Source organism: Loxodonta africana, chromosome 4 (genome assembly GCF_030014295.1).
Source record: "Loxodonta africana isolate mLoxAfr1 chromosome 4, mLoxAfr1.hap2, whole genome shotgun sequence".
In the NCBI taxonomy this organism is placed as follows: domain Eukaryota; kingdom Metazoa; phylum Chordata; class Mammalia; order Proboscidea; family Elephantidae; genus Loxodonta; species Loxodonta africana.
Genome location: NC_087345.1, coordinates 136,309,380 through 136,332,683, shown reverse-complemented (window position 1 = coordinate 136,332,683; position 23,304 = coordinate 136,309,380). Strand labels below are relative to the sequence as shown.

Genomic DNA, 23,304 nt, shown 5'->3' with positions numbered 1-23,304 from the left:
AACACTATGAAGTTTGTCAAACCTTTCTGATACCATATTAGGTATGACTGAGGCTACAGAAGTGAATGGAATGAAAAATCAGAAAGTTTGATGCAGCTTTCATAGAACAGTGCCAGAATTATCTTCATCAAAACGGTAATGTTTCTGGTGTAAATATAAATGGAATGTTAAGTGGGAAATCATTTAAAATCACCTTGCCTTGGATACAATAAATTAATTTTGGGGTTTATATAGGGTATTGTTGGAAACCCTGGTAGCATAGTGGTTAAGAGCTACGGCTGCTAACCAAAAGGTCAGCAGTTCGAATCCACCAGGCGCTCCTCGGAAACCGTATGGGGCAGTTCTACCCTGTCCTATAGGGTTGCTATGAGTCGGAATCGACTCGACGGCAACGGGATAGGGTATTGCATTTAAAATGAAGCCTGTTGTATAATTACTGTAAAAAGTAAAATAAAATCTTTTAGACTGCACTTGATAGTACAGCATTTACACAAATCTTTTATTTTGCTAAATCACTTTTAATAAACAATTATCAAACTTCTTTCCTAACATTTACAATGTGCACCTAACAGTCGGCAATTTTAAAAATATTTTTTATGCCACCTCAAGACAAGCATGCGCATAGTTGCTGATATGGGCTCTTCATCACCACTTGCTTCCCTGGCCGGACCAGCCTGTACCCATTTCCTTTTTTTTGTGGCGGGGGGGAGGGGTTCCTTTGCTCCTCCAGACTATTTGAAGCTCAATTTTAGTTTCTGTATTATTTACATAGCTTATCCCCCCTAAATGCTTTTTAAGTGGGTTGGGGAGGAAAGCAGGAGGAAAATCAGATACCCTTGGAGGTTTTTTCAAATTAAAAGTGTCAAGCAAAATAGAACACATAATGAAATGAATGAATGGCTATGCCACACTTTTAACTGTAGGAGCTAATACTCTATGATCCAAAGCGCGTCCTTATAAAATTTTAAACTGGGGTTGGCTTCTTCCTGTCCTCTAGCATCTCTTCCCGTTACTTCTTCATGCACTCTCAGAGAACGCAAAGTAGTTTTAATGTTAGCCTAAGCCAACTATAGGAGCCCTGGTCGTGCAGTGGTTAAGAGCTATGGCTGCTAGCCAAAAGGTCAGCAGTTTGAACCCACCAGCCGCTCCTGGAAACCCTATGAGGCAGTTCTATTCTGTCCTATAGGGTCACTATGAGTTGGAATTGACTTGACGACAATGGTTTTTTTTTTTTCTAAGTCAACTATAAATGTGGAGGTAAATCTAGTGCTACTTAAAACAAAAATGGAGGAGAGGAAGAAAGAGAGAAGGAGAAAGAAGAAGAGGAGAAAGAGGAAGTCAGACACATGCCTTATAGAAAGCTAAAGATTATCTTGCTTTTCTAGTTTACCTGCTGTAGGCCAAGGCTATAATTCTCTGAACATTTGTGATTAAAGATTATTTACTGTTTTGTGTTATACGTTGTATTACATTACAAAACACTCCGTTTTATTAACTATACAGAAGATGCAAAGGTCCTTGTGAAAAATAGAGTGTTTTTAAAACGTAAAGGGGATTGTTATTATTACAATACAATATTGAAAGTTAAAATATTCATGTTGCTACTGTTGCTAGTTGCTGCCTAGCAGATTCCAACTCATGGTGACCCCATGTGCACAGATCAGAATGGCTCCATGTGGTTTTCAAGGCTGCGACATTTCAGAAGCAGATTGCCAGGGTTGTCTTCTGAGGTGCCTCTGAGTGGGTTCAAATCACCAACTTTTCAGCTGGTAGTCAAGCACTGAACTTTTCATGCCACCCAGGGACTCCTAACATATTCATAAAATCCTGGTATTTTTCGATCTGCTTACCTCTGACATATCATGCACCAGCAAGAGAGGAATGCTTATCGTGGTGATGTCATGCGTACAGCAAACCTTCAGTATATTTCGGAGTCCCATAATGGCAGGATCACGGGCAGTGATGTTTCCTGATTTCACATTGTCGTCCACACACAGATGGAAAGCAACGTGGATTTCTGAGAGGTTAGAATGCCGTGTAATGTAGAATTCTCCTGTGAACAACAGATACAATCATGATTTTCAAACGCATAAATCATATTCATCACTGGGCTTGATAAATAACTGTAAAGCTAAAAAGAGATAAGCTAATATAGTAGAACTAGAAGAAGTGTATTAGGAGCCTATCTGGGGCTCAGGAAGCTACTATGGTTACCGCTCTTTAATTCTTGGAAGGAAAGAGACAAAAATAACAGAAAATAGCCATTTTTGTATTAAGTTCATAAGTCGGTATGAAGCGATCACTAAGAAGTAAGTAAATCCAATGAGTACTCAGTAGAAACTTAAAACGTCCTGTGTAACTCAAACTTAATATGCAAAAACTTATTACCCCGTTAGGTGTCTTCCTCATTCCCTAAATCTGTTCTTGCCCTCTCAATTTATGGGCCCAATCTCCATCCAGTTAGTTGTTCAGGACAGAAACAGAAGAGAATTTGTCCTTAATTCCTTTCTTTTTCTTATTGCCTATTCCCCAACCACTAATCCAAGCCACCACCAAGTATCTACAGTTCTATCTCCAACAAATATCCCAAATCTGTGTGTTCTATTTTAATGGCTATCACTCCAGTTCATGCCAGCATCATCTCTCACTGAGGTTTTTGCAGTAGCCTCTTAACTGACCTCTCTCCTCCCATTCTTGCCCACCTACAAACCATTTCCTCCTAGCAGCCAAAATGACATAAATGTAAACCAGATTATATCACTTCACTACTAAAATCTTCTAACAGGTCCACACTGTATTTAGAATAAAGCCCAAACTCTTTATTGTGGCCTGCAAGCCTATATGATCTGGACCACCCTTGCCTATCTCTCCAACGTCCTCTTGTTTTACTCTCTCTCCTTGTGTTCTAACCACACAGGCTTTTGTTCATTTCTTCAAACATGCACAGTTTATTCCCAATTCAGGCTGTTGCTTGAAAGGTTTTTCTCCAAGATTCTCACAAGGCTGATTTATTTTCATCAATCACGTCTCAGCTCAAATGTCACGTCCTCAGAGATATCTTCCTGAACTACCCTATCCAATATAGGACAACCCTCCCCATTCTTACATATTATCCTGCTTTTTTTCTAAGCACTGAAATACTTTGTTTGTTTATGTAGGTTATTCTTATTTTAAAGAGATCATAATTTAAGCTGCATGATTATAGAGATTTTTTTTATTTGTCTTGTTTGATGCTCTATCTCTGCACACAGAACAGTACCTGGCTCAGAGAAAGCACTCCATAAATGTTTGTTGAATGAATGATGGATGGTTTAGACTGAATGCTGGACCGGTGCTCCTTAAACCTTTAAAATCCATGCTCCCTACAATCACTAGAATTTTTTACATACTTCCACTAGCCAAGAAAAATGTCATCAGTTTTACTTTCAATGCTTAACTTTCTTAGTCACTAGTGTACATAAGCTGCTCCTATGGATACCATTGACAGGCCTAGGCAAAGGTTCTTTTTTTTTTTTAACTTTAGCAAGATAAAGGAATTAGATAAGAAGAAAAACAAATGACAGTGACAGAGAGACACAGGCATGTATACACACACACACAAACTACATGAAGAAAAAGTAATGAGAGAATTGTGAGGAACAAAATAGTTATAATTTCCCAGGAAGTCCCTAAAAGACACAAACTGCTTATCAGAACCCTGGGGGACTACATGAGCCAATATCCTTCTGAGCCCAGTGAAGTGGATTACCTCCTAGGCTCCTATCGATAACTCAGATGATGGAAGCTGTAATGTTAAATATGGCAGTGGTCCAGCAGCAAGGCAAGTTGACTTAGCGAACAGAGTCAGGTGCTGCTAATCCTCAAATTGGCACTGATTTGCTTGACCTTAAATGACCCAACTCTTGGCCTCATTTTACCCACTAGTAAAATAGGGGACAAGGAGCTGGCAGTAGTAATTAAAATAATATGATATAGTAGAAAAGGGACTAGATTGGGTGTTAAAGAAGATCTGGTCTCTAGCACTTATTAGCTGAGTGGTCTTGGGCAACACAATTCAATTTACTGATTGACCCTCTTTTACTTCATATATAAAATGGGAAAAATAATACCTATCTGCCTTCCTCATAAGGTTGTTGTGAGAACCAGGTGATATGAACTGTAAATACTTAAATAATGACAAAGTAAACTCATAAATAAAACTATTTTTCTTAAGAGTTTAAAAAGAGTTAAACAAAAATTTAAAAGAATTGGTGATTTGGGTCTTTCTTAATCTCCTATAAACTTCCTGAGGGGTATAAAAAATTTTTTTTTTTTTATATATAGGCATCCTTTAAATGGAAATTCAGGTATTTCTAGGATACCTAACTGAAGAGTTTGGTATTCCTTTTCCAACTCAGACTTATGACATACCCTCCTGATACAGCAGTAATAACGAGGTAATGGCTTTTTTCACGAAGGTGCCAAAAAGGGAAATACTGATATAGCAATTAAGAGGTAAGTTAGTAAAGAAATCAGACATCAGTACCTCCAGAATAGATAATAAGATTGGCACATTTTAAGAAAGCTACAAAATACGGATAATTTAAATTTGGATCTATGGAGAGAACTGCAACGAATCCTGTCTCAATGAAGGTATTTTTAGATGGAGAGGAGGACGGTTTCCTGTTCCACAAAGAGGAGGAAACGGCCTGTGGTAAGGCAATCCTGGCTCTAACATTATCCACTAAGGTAGGATAGCTGAAGGTGGGAGGAAATTCGGAGGCTGATGACCACAAGCTAGCTGGCTGGGAGTGCCAAGATGAGTACCAGACACGGGTATGATATTTGCCTAGATTAAATGTAATGTGACCTATATGTAGAAGAACTGGGGAAGGAAATGTGAGGAAACTACAGGAGGACAGAAACATATTAAGATCATGGTTATTTCTGAAACTGTCAAGTTACCAATTAGTTTAAAAGGCTTTTTATACTTTACACTTACAAAGTACACAAACAGGCCTTCCTTCTTATGCCCTGATAGGCCAACACTACTAAGGGTCATCAGAGTGAATTCTATCAGGAAGAGGATCGAGAGGCTGAATTTCCATTTGATAAACAACATAACCAAGAATAATAAAGGAAAAAGAAAAAAGGAAAGCAAGAAAATTTGTGGGGAAATGGAAATAAGAAAGATTCTGTATCAGATGATCCAGGTTCTTTCTACAAGTTCACCTGTGTATATCTCTATGTGCAATTGTTTATATTTCAAGAGAATGGAAATTGTTTCTTGGCTAATTTTTTAAGAAGCTAAGAAACAAAATATAAGAGGAAATTTGAAGTAGCAAATAACTAAAAAAGGCAATGCAACTGTTTGAACAATTGTTCTTGTATGGACCACGAAAAAAGTCAGTACCAGTATAAGAATAAAGATTTAAATTAGAGAACATCTGTAAAAGTATATTATATATATATACACACACACACCCCGTATATGTAAAATGTTTTTTCTAAGTGATATACTGACATTTTAAATGTCCACCATAAGAGTTTATGTTTCAGATCTATGATTTCAATGTATGTGATTATTACAAAAATAGTAATTTAAGATAAAACAATACTTACCAGGTAAAATATTTAAATAGTTTCGATCGGTATTCTTAGTTTTATCATTGCTTCCTCCATTTCGGCTTCCAGAATCTATTCATAAGACAATGCAACATAAACACAGCAACATATGAAAATACATCATTAGTACTACTCCCAAAACAATCACAACAGTAAAAAATTCCTAAGGGCATTCTGCTCCGTGCTTTACATGGATGGTCTCATTGAATTCTTAAAAACCCCTGTGGGGTAGGTACTAATATTATCTTCATTTTACAGAGGAAAATGAGAAAACAAAGGCTTAGACAACATAATCAAGATGCATAGATAAGTGGCGGAGCCAGTGGTGACCCAGATACTCAGATTCAAAATCCTATGGTCTTAACTACATTAGACTTGCCAATAACCCTTATTTTTCATCCAGGAAGCTCAGGACATTAATTTAACCACACATAAAACAACTTCACTAGATAGTTGTAGTGTGATCATCTTTATTTTTAGAATCTGAGTCACTGTTGTTGATATACTTGTTCAGGACTACAAATTAATGGTTAACAGCACTGGGGATCACTTCACATTCAGCCCAAATTCATTATTTCTTATCTGCTAGTATATATAATTTATTTCAAAGAGATGGGTAAGACTTCGTTTCAAATGTCTTTTTCAGACATTCAATGGTTTTCCTTTTTAGAAGGCATGATATAACTCAGAAGAACAATGTTGGGAAAATAAGAAACATCTCTGTTCATCATACATTATTATGGTTGGGCACAAATTATTGTACCTACGTAAACATATTTTTAAGAGAAGATACATCTAAATTTATAAGAATTTTATCAGAACTCATAAATGCAGTATGAGTATTATATATTTATTCCAATTAACTTCAAAACTATTTTGGAATTCATTTTGGAATGGCCTTCGACATCAGAAAATAACCTGAAAACAGTCAGAACTTCAACTGAGTAAACTGCAAATGCCAAGAGAATATCATAGTTTCAAAATCGTTCTGAATAAAAGTAACTTAATATTTTTACCCAGTGACTACTTTGATGAATTGATTTATAACACTGTCTCTTATAAATGCACGTATCTTATATAAAGAGACAGGGTGACAGAAAGCTATGTGTTGCCAGAATCCATATTTAATATAATACTGTTTCTAATACAGAGCCACACAAATGCTACTGAATAAATGTCTGATAATAGCACAGATAACAACGAACAATAAATAAGGACTCTAACTGTCCACACGTGGGGTCTGAATAAACAGAGGCCCTCCTGAGTAAACAGAGAGAACAGCCCATTCCCCGTTCCACATTTTAATGGTAACACCTGTCCAATAATACAAAAAGGATGGCTATTTTTTATTTTTAAATAATGTTTATAAAATGTCTGTGAAAAATAATAATTTTTTTACCTTTTATAATGAACTGTAGAAATATAAAGATGCCCAATACAACACAGTAAGAAAAACAATGGGATGTCTTAGAATTAACAAGTACTTCCGTATCAGGATACAAATGGGTAGAACAAACACGTGGGTGTGCACAGAAAAGGAAAAGACTAAGAAAATATTTCCACAAAACTCTTCTATAACAGCATGAGGGTTCCTTTAAGAAAGTTGTCTTTTATAAACTTACTTGTCTCCCTGACTCACTTAAACCACAAAGTAGTTGCTTGAACAAGAACAAAATACCACGATGTACACGCATTGCCTTAACCATATGTGGTTTAAAAACTTCCTGTCATTTACTGCACACTTTCTAGCTGTCATGAATATACTTAGAATCTTCCTCCTTCTCCCACACCTGTCATGATCTCAATCTGTATGCTTTTAGTCACTACTAAGAAAATATTAAAATGCTTCTGATCACGTTATCGCCAGTCTGAATGAGCTGGAGGAAGCAGATGGTAGAAGAATAAGCAGGCGTGCTGTTAATTCTCTAAAAGATTCTTGGTTAGGATATGCTTCTGTGCTGATTTCCTAATATTCACCTTGGCCCTGTCACATATACCACATATTGCCACGGCAAAACCACAGTTAATCCCATTGCCATGGAGTCAAATCTGACTCACGGTGACCCTGCAGGACAGAGGAGAACTGCCCCCTGGGGTTTCCGAGGAGCGTCTAATGGATTTGAACTGCTGTAGCACTTAACCACTACGCCACCAGGGTTTCCAAAAACCACAGCTCGTCATCCTTAAAACCCACTGCCATCAAACTGATCCTGACTCAAAGCAATCCCATACGGTTTCCGAGGCTGTAAATCTCTACGGAACAGACCGCCACATCTTTCTCCTGACGGGCCGCTGGTGATTTCAAACTGTTGACCTTTCAGTTAGCAGTTAATCTCTTTAAGCACTGCACCACCAGGGCTACCCTTGGTGGGAGTATAAACTGGTGGAGCCTCTACAGGGAGCAACTGCTAATGCTGTCAAAACGATACATGTATGTGTTCCTTAAACTCTGGAGTTTCTCTCTGGGTATCTCTTCTGTAGATATGCTCACCGACATGCACGATGACACATGTGCAGGTTACTCACACGTCATTACTTATAATAGCAAAAAATTAGCAACAGATAAAATGGCTGTCAATAGGGACTCATTTAATACGTACTCATTTAACATTTTCAAACTTCATTTAACATTTTCAAACTGCAGGTAACTGAAACCACGGAAAGTGAGAAAGGGGCTAAGGGGGGTCTACTGTACCTATTTAAGACATGCTTAAACAATAAATAAAACATTTTTCAAAAGTCTACCGAGTATATAAGGAAACTATAGCAAATGCTAATCATCAAGTTAAGACTAGATAGCCACATCCTAGCTTCGGGAGAAAGGGAAAAATTCTACAAATTACATTGGGAAACTGGAAGACAGACATCAAGCAAAGACACAACAATATGTCTTTGCTTACTACAAAACACAAAACATATGTACCTAAACTACTATAATGGTGTCTTTTAAATAATACAGTTGTCGGGGGTGGAAAGAAAAAAGCATCCACAGTATGTAAAACAGATTTAAAGGCTAGACCAGCTCCAATATTGAAACCTGCCATATTTTATTTCCTGGGCAGTGTCAAATTTTTATAGGAAATAATAAATTACTGAGAATGCATTCAAGCAGACAAGAGCATGATTTGTGATTTTATGCCTGTGACATAACATGACAGAAAAATATACCTTACAAATATTTGAAAGAAAGATTACCCTCATATTTGTTGGTGCTGTTGTTAGGTGCCGTAGAGTCAGTTCCTGCTCATAGCAACACCATGTACAAGAGAACAAAACGCTGCCCGTGCCATCCTCACAATCATTGCTATGCTTGAACCCATTGTTACAGCTGCCGTGTCAATCCAATCCACTGAGGGTCTTCTTCTTTTTTTGGTTGACCCTCTACTTTACCAAGCATGATGCCCTTCTCCAGTGACTGGTCTCTCTTGATAACATGTCCAAAGCACATAAGATGAAGTCTCGCCATCCTTGCTTCTAGGTAGCATTCTGGCTATACTTCTTCCAAGACAGAGTTGTTCATTCTTCTGGCAGTCCATGGTATGTATATTTAATATTCTTCACTAACACCATAATTCAAAGGCATCAATTCTTCTTCAGTCTTCCTTATTCACTGTCCAGCTTTTGCATGCATATGAGGCGACTGAAAATACCATGGCTTGGGTCAGGTGTACCTCAAGGTAACATCTTCGCTTTTTAATACTTTAAAGAAGTCTTTTGGGGCAGATTTGTCCAATGCAATATGTCCTTTAATTTCTTGACTGCTGCTTCCATGGGCATTGATTGTGGATACAAGTAAAATGAAATCCCTGACAACCTCGTTCTTTTCTCCATTTATCATGATGTTGCTTATTGGTCCAGTTGTGAGGATTTCTGTTTTCTTTATGTTGAGGTATAATCCATATTGAAGAATATAGTCTTTGACCTTCATCAGTAATTGCTTCAAGTCCTCTTCACTTTCAACAAGCAAGGTTGTGTCATGTGCATAACACAGGTCGTTAATGAGTTTTCCTCCAATCCTGATGCTCCATTCTTCATATAGTCCAGCTTCTCAGATTATTTGCTCAGCATACAGACTAAGTATGGTGAAAGGATACAGCTCTGACGTACACCTTTCCTGACTTTAAACTACGCAGTATCCCTTTGTTCTGTTCAAACAATTGCCTCTTGGTCTGAGTACAGGTGTCTCAAGAGCACAATTAAGTGTTCTGGAATTCCCATTCTTCACAATGTTATCCATAATTTGTTAAGATCCACACAGTCAAATGCATTTGCATAGTTAATAAAACACAGGTAAACATGTTTCTGGTATTCTCTGCTTTCAGCCAAGATCTATCTGACATCAGCAATGATATCCCTCATTCCACGGCCTCTTCTGAATTCGGCCTGAATTTCTGGCAGTCCCCTGTCGATGCACTGCTACAACCATTTTTGAATTATCTTCAGCAAAATTTTATTTGCATGTGATATTAATGATATTGTTTCTTAATTTCCACATTGTGCTGGATCACCTTTCTTTGGAATGAGAACAAATATGGATCTCTTCTAGTCAGTTGGCCAGGTGGTTGCCTTCCAAATTTCTTGGCATAGACGACGAATGAGTGCCTCAAGTGCTGCATCTGTTTGCTGAAGCATCTCAATATGTTTTCTGTCAATTCCTGGAGCTGTGCTTTTTGCCCATGCCTTTAGTGCAGCTTGGAATTCTTCCAACAGTACCATTGGTTCTTGATACGCTACCTCTTGAAATGGTTGAACATCAACCAATTCTTTTTGGTACAGTGACTCCATGTATTCCTTCTATCTTCTTTCGATGCTTTCTGCGTCCTTCGGTATTTGCCCATAGAATCCTTTGATATTGCAACTCGAGGCCTGAATTTTTCTTCAGTCCTTTCAGCTTGAGAAATGCCAAGTGTATTCTTCCCTTTCAGTTTCCTAACTCCAGGTCTTTGCACATTCAATGACGTATTCATTAGAAATACCTTTTTTCAATAACATAAGCAGCGACTATACACATGGATCTTACCAGATGGAATACATAGGAACCAAACCGAATACATCTGTGGAAAGAGATGATGGAGAAGCTCAATATTATCAGTCAGAACAAGGCCAGGGGCTGACTGCAGAACAGACCATCAGTTGCTCATATGCAAGTTCAACTTGAAGCTGAAGAAAATTAAAACAAGTTCACGACAGCCAAAGTACAACCATGAATATTTCCCACCTGAATATTTCCCATTTCAAGAGCAGATGTGATGCATTGAACACTAATGACTGCAGACCAGATGAATTGTGCATGACATCAAGGACATCATACATGAAGAAAGCAAAAGGTCATTAAAAAGACAGGAATGAAAGAAAAGACCAAAATGGATGTCAGAAGAGACTCTGAAACTTGCTCTTGGATGTAGAGTTGCTAAAGTGAGTGGAAGAAATGATGAAATGTAAGAGCTAAACAAAGATTTCAAAGGGTAGCTCGAGAAGACAAAGTATTATAATGACATGTACAAAGATCTGGAGTTAGAAAACCAAAGGGGAAGAACACTCCTATATTTAGCTTCTAACTAAACAAACTTAGAGCCCTGGTGGCACAGTGGTTAAGAGACTGGCTGCTAACCAAACAGCTGGCAGTTCGAATCCACCGGCCACTCCTTGGAAACCCTATGGGGCAGTTCTACTCTGTCCTGTGGGGTCACAATGAGTCAGAATCGACTCAACAACAATGGGTTTAAACAAACTTATGGCACTAATATAATTTATAAAGAAAATACATTTTCAACTTTCATATTTCAATTAAAGAAGAGCAGAATCAGTCTGTAATTTTTGTCAGAGCTTTTTATTTTACTCATGTCTTTCCTTAACTATTTCTATGTGTAGATAGAAGGCTTCTGGAGAAAGAGGCCATGAATTTTTTCCACAGCTTTAAAAATACGTTCCAGCGAATTTCCCAAATAGTTAGAATTATATTGTGAATAAATATAGAAAAAAACAATCTTTCGGGGAATTTTTTTTTTTTAAAAAAAGAACAACCAAAAACAACTCCTGTAATTGCCTTCATGCTACTTAAGTGGCTCAAAGATGAAATAAATAAAAACTGTTTATTTTGTGATACCTCCTACTCTACGATTTCAATGTTTTCTTGGTAATAATTGTGTCCATTTTAGAGATAGAAATTGATTCAAAAGACCAACTTTCCAATGGGGGCCTACTTAGTAGTGAAATTTAAAAAACAGCTTTTGTTAAGGATCTTGAAAAAAATTACACAAAAAACTTAGGAACAAATTTCAAGCTTCTGAAGATCTTGAATTTTGTTCTTAATTTTCTTCTTCTACCTTTCCACCAATACAACTTTCTATATGATTTTAATGATGACCCATATGACCCAGGGGAGCCCTGGTGGCGCAGTGGTTAAGAGCTCGGCTGCTAACCAAAAGATCGGCAGTTAAAATCTACCAGCCGCTCCTTGGAAACCCTATGAGGCAATTCTACCGTGTCCTATAGGGTCGCTATGAGTCAGAATCAACTTGACGGCAATGGATTTGGTTTGGTTTATATGACATTAGAGTGGGTAGAAACAGAACATACTGAAAGTGAAATTTAAAAAAAAATTGTGTTTTACTAACCATGTGATTCTTTCAATTTGCTGCTGCGCTGGGTTCTAGCATAAAGTACCACCTGCTGGACAATTTCCAGTTGCTCTTCAATTCGGGGAAAATGGAAATCAGTGCATTCTTGGCAGACTGTGGCAAAATCTAAGGGACCCAAAATATTTACAAACTTCTAAATGTGAACTATCAAACATATAGACTTTGCTTATATACAATGAGATCTAGTAGGAATAGAAAATAAAACTCACAAGTATGATTTCTCATATTTGTCCTTTCAATAATTATACCTTATTAAATTAGGGTATAAAAATTTTGTTTTGATCAGAAACTTAACCTCGCAATCATTCAAAAAAGTAACCAGTTAGTAGACAAAGAAATTTTAATATAATTTCAACTTCTCTTTAAATAATACTTTGATCATATTCTGGTCCCAAAAAGTACTACAAAAATGCAAGAAAGTTGTATTTTTGAAAGGAAATAAATGCTATTCAAACTTCTTTCAAAAACAGCTATACATTTCAGTGTAACTTACCTATTCAAATACTTAAAAATAATCATAAAAAGTGAGTTGCAATAAGAGGGAACGTAGCACCTTACCTAGCACATTTAAGAAGTAGATTACTAAAAAAAATAAAAAAGCAAAATGGGTGAACTAAAATTCACCGAGCCACAATCTTCTTCTAAATTGAAAAATACATTTATATCCTGATTGTTCTTTTTGCTATACCTCGGAACGAGGATTCTCTAAGAGCGTTATTTACAATATAATGGCGTTTTAAGAAAAACTAAGTATCATGAAGCACTCTACAAATGCTAAATTATGAAACTAAAATAACTAGGGCTGGGTATGTGTGCTCTTTGGTCTACTTGAATATTGAGGTGATTAAAACATTTTTTAGTGTTTCCGTAATTCATTACTTTGTAAGAATGGTATGAAAAGGAGAAATTTAATGAAGTAAATATGGATGTTGTTAACTTACCTCTTTTAATTCCACTGTATGAATTGATTCGATTATCTACTAGTAAAACCAGGCCACAGAGAGATGTGGAATAAAGTGACAGCGCTGTTTGGAGCCGATGGAGTTTCACGCCACTTCGATGATTTCGTCTGTGCTTACAGAAGTCTAGCATATCTGCTCTCAGCAATCTCAAATTATGCATGGTCTTCAACTGGGCCCCTGAAGGTGGGGAACAGTTCCAGAAAGATACTTAGGGAGCTGCAAACATCCAGTACACGATGGAAATCTCAATGGCAAGAATCCAGAATAAATGTTGTGCTATAAATAGTGATTAAAAATAGGTCTTGTAATTTCCCATTTTAATGACTATTAATATATAACCTTTCTATTTGCAAAAAATAATTCATAAGCTAAAACAGAAAACTTACGGCCAACAACCTATAGGCTTCCTTGGAGCAGGATATAATTTGGAATTCAAAAATACCATGGGTACATCCTACTACTAGGCAAGATTTTTCTCTTACAGAGCAAAAATAAGTTCTCGCAAATTATAATAAATTGTAATTTCACAAACTAATATACTTACCTAAGTGAATGGTAAAACTTTCTTCTAACTTTCTCTGTTCTTCATAAATCCTCCCATTTGTTTCTACAGATTCTCTGAACTGACTTGGCTGGACTTTAATTTCTTCACTGAAATTAATAAAAGTTATCAATATGCTTTGTTGGTACATTTGTCAAGAAACTTTTCTTAAAGGAAGGCAAGCTTGATAATAAAATGAGAGAAAACTGAACAGCTGAAAAAAAGATTTAATTTATTCCTAAATATATCCTTCATCCATGGTGACAAGTAAGACCATAAGCACCAACAGGTTCTAAAATTCCCACTTGCTCTTTCACTGCCTCACAGTATGTAATGTATATTACACTTCTCAGCCACTATACTATCAATTCATATATTTAAAAAAATTACCATTTAATATTTCCTAATGGCCTAAGGCAATGATTAAATGAAATGACTAACTCATTACTTAACAATCATATTAGATTTTAAAACATATACAGGCATACCTCAGAGATATTGTGGGTTTGGTTTCAGACCACTGCAATAAAGTGAGTACCGCAATAAAGTGAGGCAAATGAATTTTATCGTTACCCAGTGCATATAAAAGTTACGTTTACACTATACTGTAGTCCATTAAGTATATAACAGCATTGTGCCTAAAAAAAAAAAAAAAGTACATATCTTAATTAAAAATACTTTATTGCTAAAAAATGCTAACCACCATCTGAGCCTTCAGCAAGTCGTAATCTTTTTGCTGGTGGAGGGTCTTACTTCGATGTTGATGGCTGCGGACTGATCAGCGTGGTGGTCGCTGAAGGTTGGGGTGGCTGTGGCAATTTCTTAAAATAAGACAACAATGAAGTTTGCTGCATCGATTGACTGTTCCTTTCACAAAAGATTTCTCTGTAGCATGCAGTGCTGTTTGATAGCATTTTACCCACAGTAGAACTTCTTTCAAAATTGGAGTCAGTCCTCTCAAACCCTATTTCTGCCTTATCAACTAAGCTTATGTAATATTCTAAATCCTTTGTTGTCATTTCAACAATGTTTAGAGCATCTTCAACAAGAGTAGATTGCATCTCAAGGAACCACTTTCTTTGCTCATTGATTAGAAGAAATTCCTCATTCATTAAATTTTATCATGAGATTACAGCAATTCAGCCAAATCTTCAGAGTCCACTTCTAATTCTAGTTCTCTTGCTGTTTCCACCACATCTGCAGTTACTTCCTCCACTGAAGTGTTGAACCCCCGAAAGTCATCCATAAGGGTTGGAACCAACTTCTTCCAACTTCTGTTAATGTTGATACTTTGATCTCCTCTCATGAATCATGAATGTTCTTAACGGCATCTAGAATAGTGAATCCTTTCCAAAAGGTTTCCAATTTACTTTGCCCAGATCCATCAGACGAATCACCATCTACAGCAGCGATGACCTTACAAAATGTACTTATTAAATAATAAGACTTGAAAGTCGAAGTTACTCTTTGATCCATGGGCTGCAGTAATCTCCCTGTACATTTCCATCAGAGCTCTTGGATGACTAGGTGCACTGTCAATGAGTAGTAATGTTTGGAATTTTTCTTCTGAGCAGTAGGACTCAACAGTGGGCTTAAAACATTCAGTGAACCATGTTGTAAAGAGATGTGCTGTCCTCCAGGCTTTGCTGGTCCAGTTATAGCACACAGGCAGAGTAGCATAATTTAGCATAATTTTTAAGGGCCCTAGGATTTTTGGAATGGTAAATAAGCATTAGATTCAACTTCAAGTCACCAGCTGCATCAGCCCCTAACAAGAGAGTCAGCCTGTCTTTGAAGCCTTGAAGCCAGGCACTGACTTCTCCTCCCCAGCTATGAATGTCCTAGACGGCATCTTCTTCCAATATGAGGCTGTGTCATCTACACTGGAAATCTGTGTTCAGTGCAGACACCTTCATCAGTTACCTTCGCTAGATCTTCTAGATAACTTGCTGTAGCTTCTACATCAGCACCTGCTGCTTCACCTTGAACTTCTATGTTATAGAGATGTCTTCTTTCCTTAAAGCTCATGAATGAACTTCTGCTGGCTTCAAACTCTTCTTCTGCAGCTTCCTCACCTCTCTCAGCCTTCATAGACTTCAAGAGAGCTAGGGTCTTGCTGTGGATTAGGCTTTGGCTTTAGGAATGTTGTAGCTAGTTTGATCTTCTATCCAGACAGCTAAAACTGTCTCCATATTAGCAATAAGGCTGTTCACTTTCTTATCATTTGTGTGTTCACTGGAGTAGCACTTTTTATTTCCTTCAAGAACTTTTTCTTTGCATTCACAACTTGGCTAACTGTTTGGAGCTAGATGCCTAGCTTTTGGCCTGTCTCAGCTTTTGACATGCCTTCCTCACTAAGCTTAATTATTTCTAGCTTTTCATTTGAAGTAAGAGACACTTGAACACTTAGAGGCCATTATAGGGTTATTAATTGGCCTAATTTCAATACTGTCGTGTCTCAGGGAATAGGGAGGCCCAAGGAGAGGGAGAGAAAAGGGAAAACGGCTGATTGGTGGAGCAGTCAGAATGTGCATAACATTTATGGGTTAAGTTCACTGTCTTATAAGGGTGCCGTTTGTGACACCTCAACAATTACAACAGTAACTTCAAAGATCACTGATCACCATAACCGATACAATAATAATGAAAAAGTTGAAATATTGCCAGAATTACCAAAATGTGACACAGAAACATGAAATGAACACATGCTGTTGGAAAAACGGCACCAAAAGACCTGCTCAATGGCAGGGTTGCCACAAACTTGCAATTTGTAAAAAATGTAATATCTGTGAAGTGCAATAAAATGAGGTATACTTGTAACATATCCTGTACGAGGTTGAAACTTAGGCAAAACTACAAAATAGGTAAAGAGACAACAACGAAAAAATTTTTAAAAGTTAAATAAAACAAAAAATATGGTGAAATTCATTTTGATGTAGTCCCAACCTCTATTTTTACCATTTTCTTTCCCCAGCTCCCAGCATTCTCCTCTCATTAAAGAATCTCTCTCTTTGCTCTGCTCTGTTCTGATCTTGTATTCCCTGAAGGTTTCCATGGAGACTGGTATAACTGCACAACTATTCAATTCAAATTTCATGGTATACTAAAGATGATCTAAGTCTATAATAGTCATCTGCTTCCTTGAATTCAAATATTTTGGGTTTGTCCAAACAGCCTCATTAGTCTCAGCAACTGTCTCCAATAGTAAATATCATAAATTTAAACTTAAAAATAAATTTATATTAATAAAATACCTTCACCTTAGGATGTAGAAAGCTACAAGAGAATATTGTTTCTGTCCCAACAGCTAGAAAAACTCAGATAATCTACAAAATCATAATTTTCTTGAATCCATTAGAAATTTCAGGTAACAAGGCAATCAAGTAAACTGAATTCCAAAGAGTAAAAAGCCTGTCTAAGGACAGACACCCCCACACGTTTGTCAGTCTGTCGTACTGTGGGGGCTTGCATGTTGATGTGATGCTAGAAACTGTGATGCCAGTATTTCAAATACCAGCAGGGTCACCCATGGCAGACAGGTTTCTGCTGAGCTTCCAGACTAAGACAGGCTAGGAAGAAGGGCCCCATGGTCTACTTCTGAAAAGAATTAGCCAGTGAAAACCTTATGAATAGCAGCAAAACTTTATCTGATACAGTACTGGAAGATGAGCCCCTCAGATTGGAAGGCACTCAAAATACAACTGGAGAAGAGCTGCCTCCTCAAAGTGGAGTCGACCTTAATGACATGGACGGAATCAAGCTTTCAGGACCTTCCCTTGCTGATATGGCATGACTCAAAATGAGAAGAAACAGTTACAAGCATCTGTTAATAACTGCAACGTGGAATGTATTAAGTGCGAATCAGGAAAGTTGGAAATCGTCAAAAATGCAATGGAACACATAAACATCGATATCCTAGGCATTAGTGGGCTGAAATGGACTGGTATTAGCCATTTTGAATCAGACAATCAATCCATATGGTCTACTATACTGGGAACGACAACTTGAAGAGGAATGGTGTTACATTCATGGTCAAAAAGAACATTTCAAGATCTATCCTGAAGCACAACGCTGTCAGTGGTAGGATAATATCCACACGCCTACAAGAAAGATCAGTTAATACGACTATTATTCAAATTTATGCACCAACCACTAGGGCCAAAGATGAAGAAATAGAAGATTTTTATCAGCTGCTGCAGTCTGAAATTGATTGAATATGCAATCAGGATGCACTAATAATTACTGGTGACTGGAATGTGAAAGTTGGAAATAAAGAAGAAAGATTGGTAGTTGGAAAATATAATCTTCGTGATAGAAACCATGCCGGAGATTGCATGATAGGAATTCGCAAGACCAATGACTTATTCATTGCAAGTACCTTTTTCCAACAACATAAACTTTGGTGACTATACACGTGGACCTCGCCAGATGGAATGCACAGAGAAATCAAATCCACTACATCTGTGGAAAGAGACGATGGAACAGCTTAATATCATCAGTCAGAACAAGGCCAGGGGCCGACTGCAGAACAGACCATCAATTGCTCATTTGCAACTTCAAGTTGAAATTGGAGAAAATTAGAACAAGTCCACGAGAGTCAAAGTATGACCTTGAGCATATCCCACCTGAATTTAGAGATCACCTGAAGAACAGATTTGACACACTGAATACTAAAGACCGAAGACCAGACGAGTTGTGGAATGACATCAAAGACACCATATGAAGAAAGCAAGAGATCATTAAAAAGACAGGAAAGAAAGATGGATGTCAGAAGAAACTCTGAAACTTGCTCTCGCACATTGAGTAGCTAAAGCAAATGGTACAAATGATGAAGTAAAAGAGCTGAATGGAAGATTTCAAAGGGTAGCGCGAGAAGACAAAGTAAAGCATTATAATGGCATGTGCAAAGACCTGGAGTTAAAAAACCAAAACGGAAGAATACGCTCAGCATTTCTCAAGCTGAAAGAGCCGAAGAAAAAATTGAAGCCTCAAGTTGCAATATTTTAGAATTCTATGCGGAAAATATTAAATGACTCAGGAAGCATCAAAAGAATATGGAAGGAATACACAGAGTTGCTATATCTAAAAGAGCTGGTTGACATTCAACCATTTCAAGAGGTTGCATATGATCAGGAACTGACGGTACTGAAGGAAGAAGTCTGAGCTGCACTGAAAGCACTGGTGAAAAACAAGGCTTCAGGAATCAACAGGATACCAACTGAGATGTTTCAACAATACAGTGCTGGAAGTGCTCACTCGTCAAGAAATTTGGAAGACAGCTACCTAGCCAACTGACTAGAAAAGATCCATATTTATGCCTATTCCAAAAAAAGGTGATCCAACTGAATATGGAAATTATCAAACAATATCACTGATGTCACACCCAAGTAAAATTTTCTGAAGATAATTAAAGGATTGTACAGTAGTACATGGACAGGGAACCGCCAGAAATTCAAGCCAGATTCAGAAGAGGACATGGTACAAGGGATATCACTGCTGATGTCAAGACAGATCTTGGCTGAAAGCAAAGAATACAAGAAAGATGTTTACCTGTGTTTTATTGACTATGCAAAGGCATTCAACTGTGTAGATCATAACAAATCATGGGTAATGTTGTGAAGAATGGGAATTCCAGAACACTAAATTGTGCTCATGAGGAACCTGTACATAGATCAAGGGGCAGTTGTTCAAACAGAACAACGGGATACGGCGTGGTTTAACATCAGGGAAGGTGTGCTTCAGGTATCATTTCACCATACTTATTTGATCTGTACGCTGAGCAAATAATCACAAAGTAGACTGGAGACAGGGAGCCCCCTCATACATTGTTGGTATGAACGGAAAATTGTACAGTCACTTTATTTATTTACTGAGCAGGTATCACGCCTGTATCAAGAGCTGCGCACCTGTCAAGAAGCTGGGCATACAACAGTGGAAAAAAGGTTATGAGTCTTGTCCTCAAGACAAGACTAGTGGGAAAAAAAAAAAAGTGGGAGAGACTGATATTATACAAACAAAAAGCTATTTCTAAATGTTTATGGCATGTACTATCAAATGCTGGAAATAGGATTATTATACTGTACTCAGTATATTTCCAACAAAATATAGTTTAAGATTTGAAAGAATAAAGAATTTTCAAATATATGAGTATAACCCGTTAACTAACCCATTGCTGTCGACTCGATTCCGACCCATATGGACCCTACAGGACAGAGCAGAACTGCCCAATAGGATTTCCAAGGAGCGGCTGGTGGATTCGAACTGCCAACTTTTTGGTTAGCAGCCATAGGTCTTAACCACTGTACCATCAGGGCTCCATATGAGTATATATATAAAAAAAAAAAACCCGTTGCCGTTGAGTCATCTTCGACTCATAGTGACCCTGTAGGACAGAGTAGAACTGCCCAATAGAGTTTCCAAGGAGTGCCTGGTGGATTTGAACTACCAGCCCTCTGGTTAGCAGACATACCTCTTAACCACTATGCTACCAGGGTTTCCACATGAGTATACATATTCCATATGAGTATACAACCAGAAAATAACACAAGCACTGTCAAGTTCTTGGGCAATATGAGAAACACATTTAGGACAAATGGTGCCATACAAGTTATGAATTATAAAAGTCCTACAGACTATTTCTATATACATCTCTAATACTGCACATATCAGTCTATACAGTATTTATTTATTTACAAGTTGGTCTCTATGAGTCGGAATCAACTCATTGGCAATGGAGTTGGTTTGGTTTTTGGTTTGGTCTCTCTTACTAGAATATAAGCTCCACAAGGTCAGATATCTTTTTTGTTTCTCTGGTTAGTGCTTGGCATCTAGCAGAGATTCAGTGTTTACTGCACTGAACAGAAGTCAATTTAAAGAAATAGATAATACTCAGTGTATTTAGCCATATGCTTCTAAAAGATTTTTAAGGCTAAGTTCTAGGGAGAAAATCACGATTTTAACCTAAACGAATCAAGCCTCACTTCCCCCAAATAATTCACATAAAGCCTGTAACACAAGAAGTGTTTAAAAGAAGCATAAAATTACCCTGACTTTTCATCAGCAACTTAACAATACTTAAAATTTAAAAAGTCCAATTTGTAATAAATACCAACTACTACAAAAAATTAACTTTTGTATAATATGAATTACTTTTTTTATAATACGAATTGTACATGATTAATACCTGAGTGAGGTGTTATTGGGGTTTTTGAGGTCTTGATGAAGTTTTATCACCCATTCCTGATACTCTTGTTTTTGGATAGCAGTTGATTGTTTTAATTCATTTGTCCATTTATTTTCTAAGTCCTAAAAATAGACAGTATGCCACCTGGTTAGTGTTTTTACAAAAATAAATAAGTAAAGGAAAATGTAACCATATCACCCTGAGTATGGCCCCCGGACACCCTTTTAACTCAGTACTTAAGTCACTCCTGAGGTTCACCCTTCAGCCAAAGATTAGACAGGCCTATAAAACAAACAAAACACATGTAGTTCAACCACGTATATGAGACTGAATGTTTACACACTAGCCCAGGGGCAAGGATGAGAAGGCAGGATGGGACAGGAGGGCCAGACGAATGGAAATGCGGAACCTAAGGTTGGGAAGGGGAGAGTGTTGACATGTTGCAGGTTGGCAACCGATGTCACAAAACAATATGTGTATTAATTGTTTAAAGAGAAACTAATTTGTTCTGTAAACTTACACCTAAAACGCATTTTAAAAAAAGAAAGACAATGTATCTGTATAGCTAAAAGTCAAGGTATTTCACTTACTTGTTGGGATTCAAAATGCTGAGCAGCCAGTGAGTTTACATCTTGATCTGTCAATGACTTTCCTAATTCCTGCATCACTTTTTCCATTTCAATACCCTGTCTAAAATATAAATCAGTAGATCAGACATATTCATAAAACTTTCAAGGTACATGGCTACTTTAGGTTCACGGAACAATTTGTTTTTGCTGTTGGTAATTGCTGTTGAGTTGATTCCAACTCATGGCGACCCCATGTGTGCAGAGTAGAACTGGTCCGTAGGGTTTCCAAGGCTGTGACCTTTCAGAAGCAGATCGCCAGGACTGTCTTCCGAGGCGTCTCTGGGTAGGTTCTAACCGCCAAACTTTCTGCCACTGAGTGCTTAATTAACTGTTTGCACCATTCAGGGACTCCCTGAATAATTTCTACAAAGCGAAAATAAAATTTTTATTTTATAGGAATATTTGCAGGAGTGGGGACTATAATACCTGGAAAGCACTTTAAATCCTTGGAAATGGAGATATGGAACTAATGATGACAATGTCAGATACTATCAACAATGTCATCTACATAGCCAAATTTTAATCCAAATTTAATGCATAAATGAAAGCAGTCAAAATATAAAAAAAAGTGACTTGTAAATTACCCTGTCGACTTGACGGCAATGGCCTATGGCCAATGCTTAAAAATCCAGGCCCCTTTTTATCTGCAGATTTTCTCAAAGAAGATACTCCGCAATTCCAACTTAAATACATTTTCTATTTATTCTACATGAGCAAAAGTGACTTCAATCTCTGAAAGTTAGTTTATTTTATAATCAGAAGCTGCCAATTAGGCTTTAAGAAAAAATTTATTAGGTCACAATGTTCCTTTTACAGAGGAAGGCAAAATACATTCTGAAGATATGTTAGTTTTACTTTCATTTACCCAAAAAAAGGATGTGTAGAAATTAAGAATGGTTTTCCCTACTGGAAAAACTAATCTATAGTGTCAGAAGTTCAGATAATGGTTATTCATGGGAGGAAAGGGGTAGTGACTGGGAGGACATGAGGGAGCCTCACATAGGGCTGGGAATATTTTATTTTCTGATCTGAGTGACAGTAACATGGGTGTGCTCACTTCGTGAAAATGTATTGAGCTGCACAGCTACAATTTGTTCCCTTTTCTGTATGTATGCTATATTTTAATAAGTTCATTTAATAATTTCAAATGAAAAAATTACCTTCTAATATAAAAAAAAATTTGCTCTTATACATATTTCAAATCAGCTCAGAAAGAACAAAACACAGATGTGAACTAAAAGGAATTTACTATCATTTTAGTCAAATTAAGCAATTTTCACTTAAAGTGAATCTGTATTTATTTATAATAACTGATTAAGATTCTTATAGGTATATGATAAATGAAACTGGTTCACACAGGCTACAGATATCTTCTAGTATTAAATATTCAATATTGTTTCATCCCTACTTAGTTCTAACACAGGTGATTCCATTAATTATTTAATACCTATTACAGGTCAGGTAAAGATTATGCTTGCAAGTGAGATTTTTACTTAGAAACAGAAATAGCTGCTATATATTAATAAATACAAACTTAGATATAAATATGTATTAATATTTTACATTACATGTGTTCCCTCTAGTGGATAAATAATATCATTGTCATTTTTAAAGTTTAAAGAAATATCTTGAATGTGGTCGAGATATTTCTTTAAACTTAAAAAATGACAATGATACCTTTTATCTACTTTTATCACCAGTGAAGGTGAAAAAAACTTTAAAAGTAGGATTTCAATAAATAAAA

The 23,304-nt window shown here is 36.9% G+C and overlaps 1 protein-coding gene across 6 annotated transcripts in view; it reads right to left on the bottom strand.

Moving 5' to 3' along the window:
• FERRY3 (FERRY endosomal RAB5 effector complex subunit 3) overlaps positions 1–23,304 on the bottom strand; it is a 61,048-nt gene that overhangs the window by 23,365 nt on the left and 14,379 nt on the right. For all 6 annotated transcript variants that reach the window (XR_010321933.1, XM_010590813.3, XM_023549036.2 and 3 more), the window contains 7 exons: positions 21,522–21,621; positions 20,932–21,053; positions 13,752–13,858; positions 13,187–13,384; positions 12,222–12,350; positions 5,602–5,676; positions 1,851–2,053 (listed from right to left, as the gene is read on the bottom strand). Coding sequence is in view for 5 of the 6 variants with exons in the window: in XM_010590813.3 (XP_010589115.1) it covers positions 1,851–2,053; positions 5,602–5,676; positions 12,222–12,350; positions 13,187–13,384; positions 13,752–13,858; positions 20,932–21,053; positions 21,522–21,621 (934 nt within the window). In the remaining variant the exon portion in view is untranslated. The remainder of the gene's footprint in view (positions 1–1,850; positions 2,054–5,601; positions 5,677–12,221; positions 12,351–13,186; positions 13,385–13,751; positions 13,859–20,931; positions 21,054–21,521; positions 21,622–23,304) is intronic.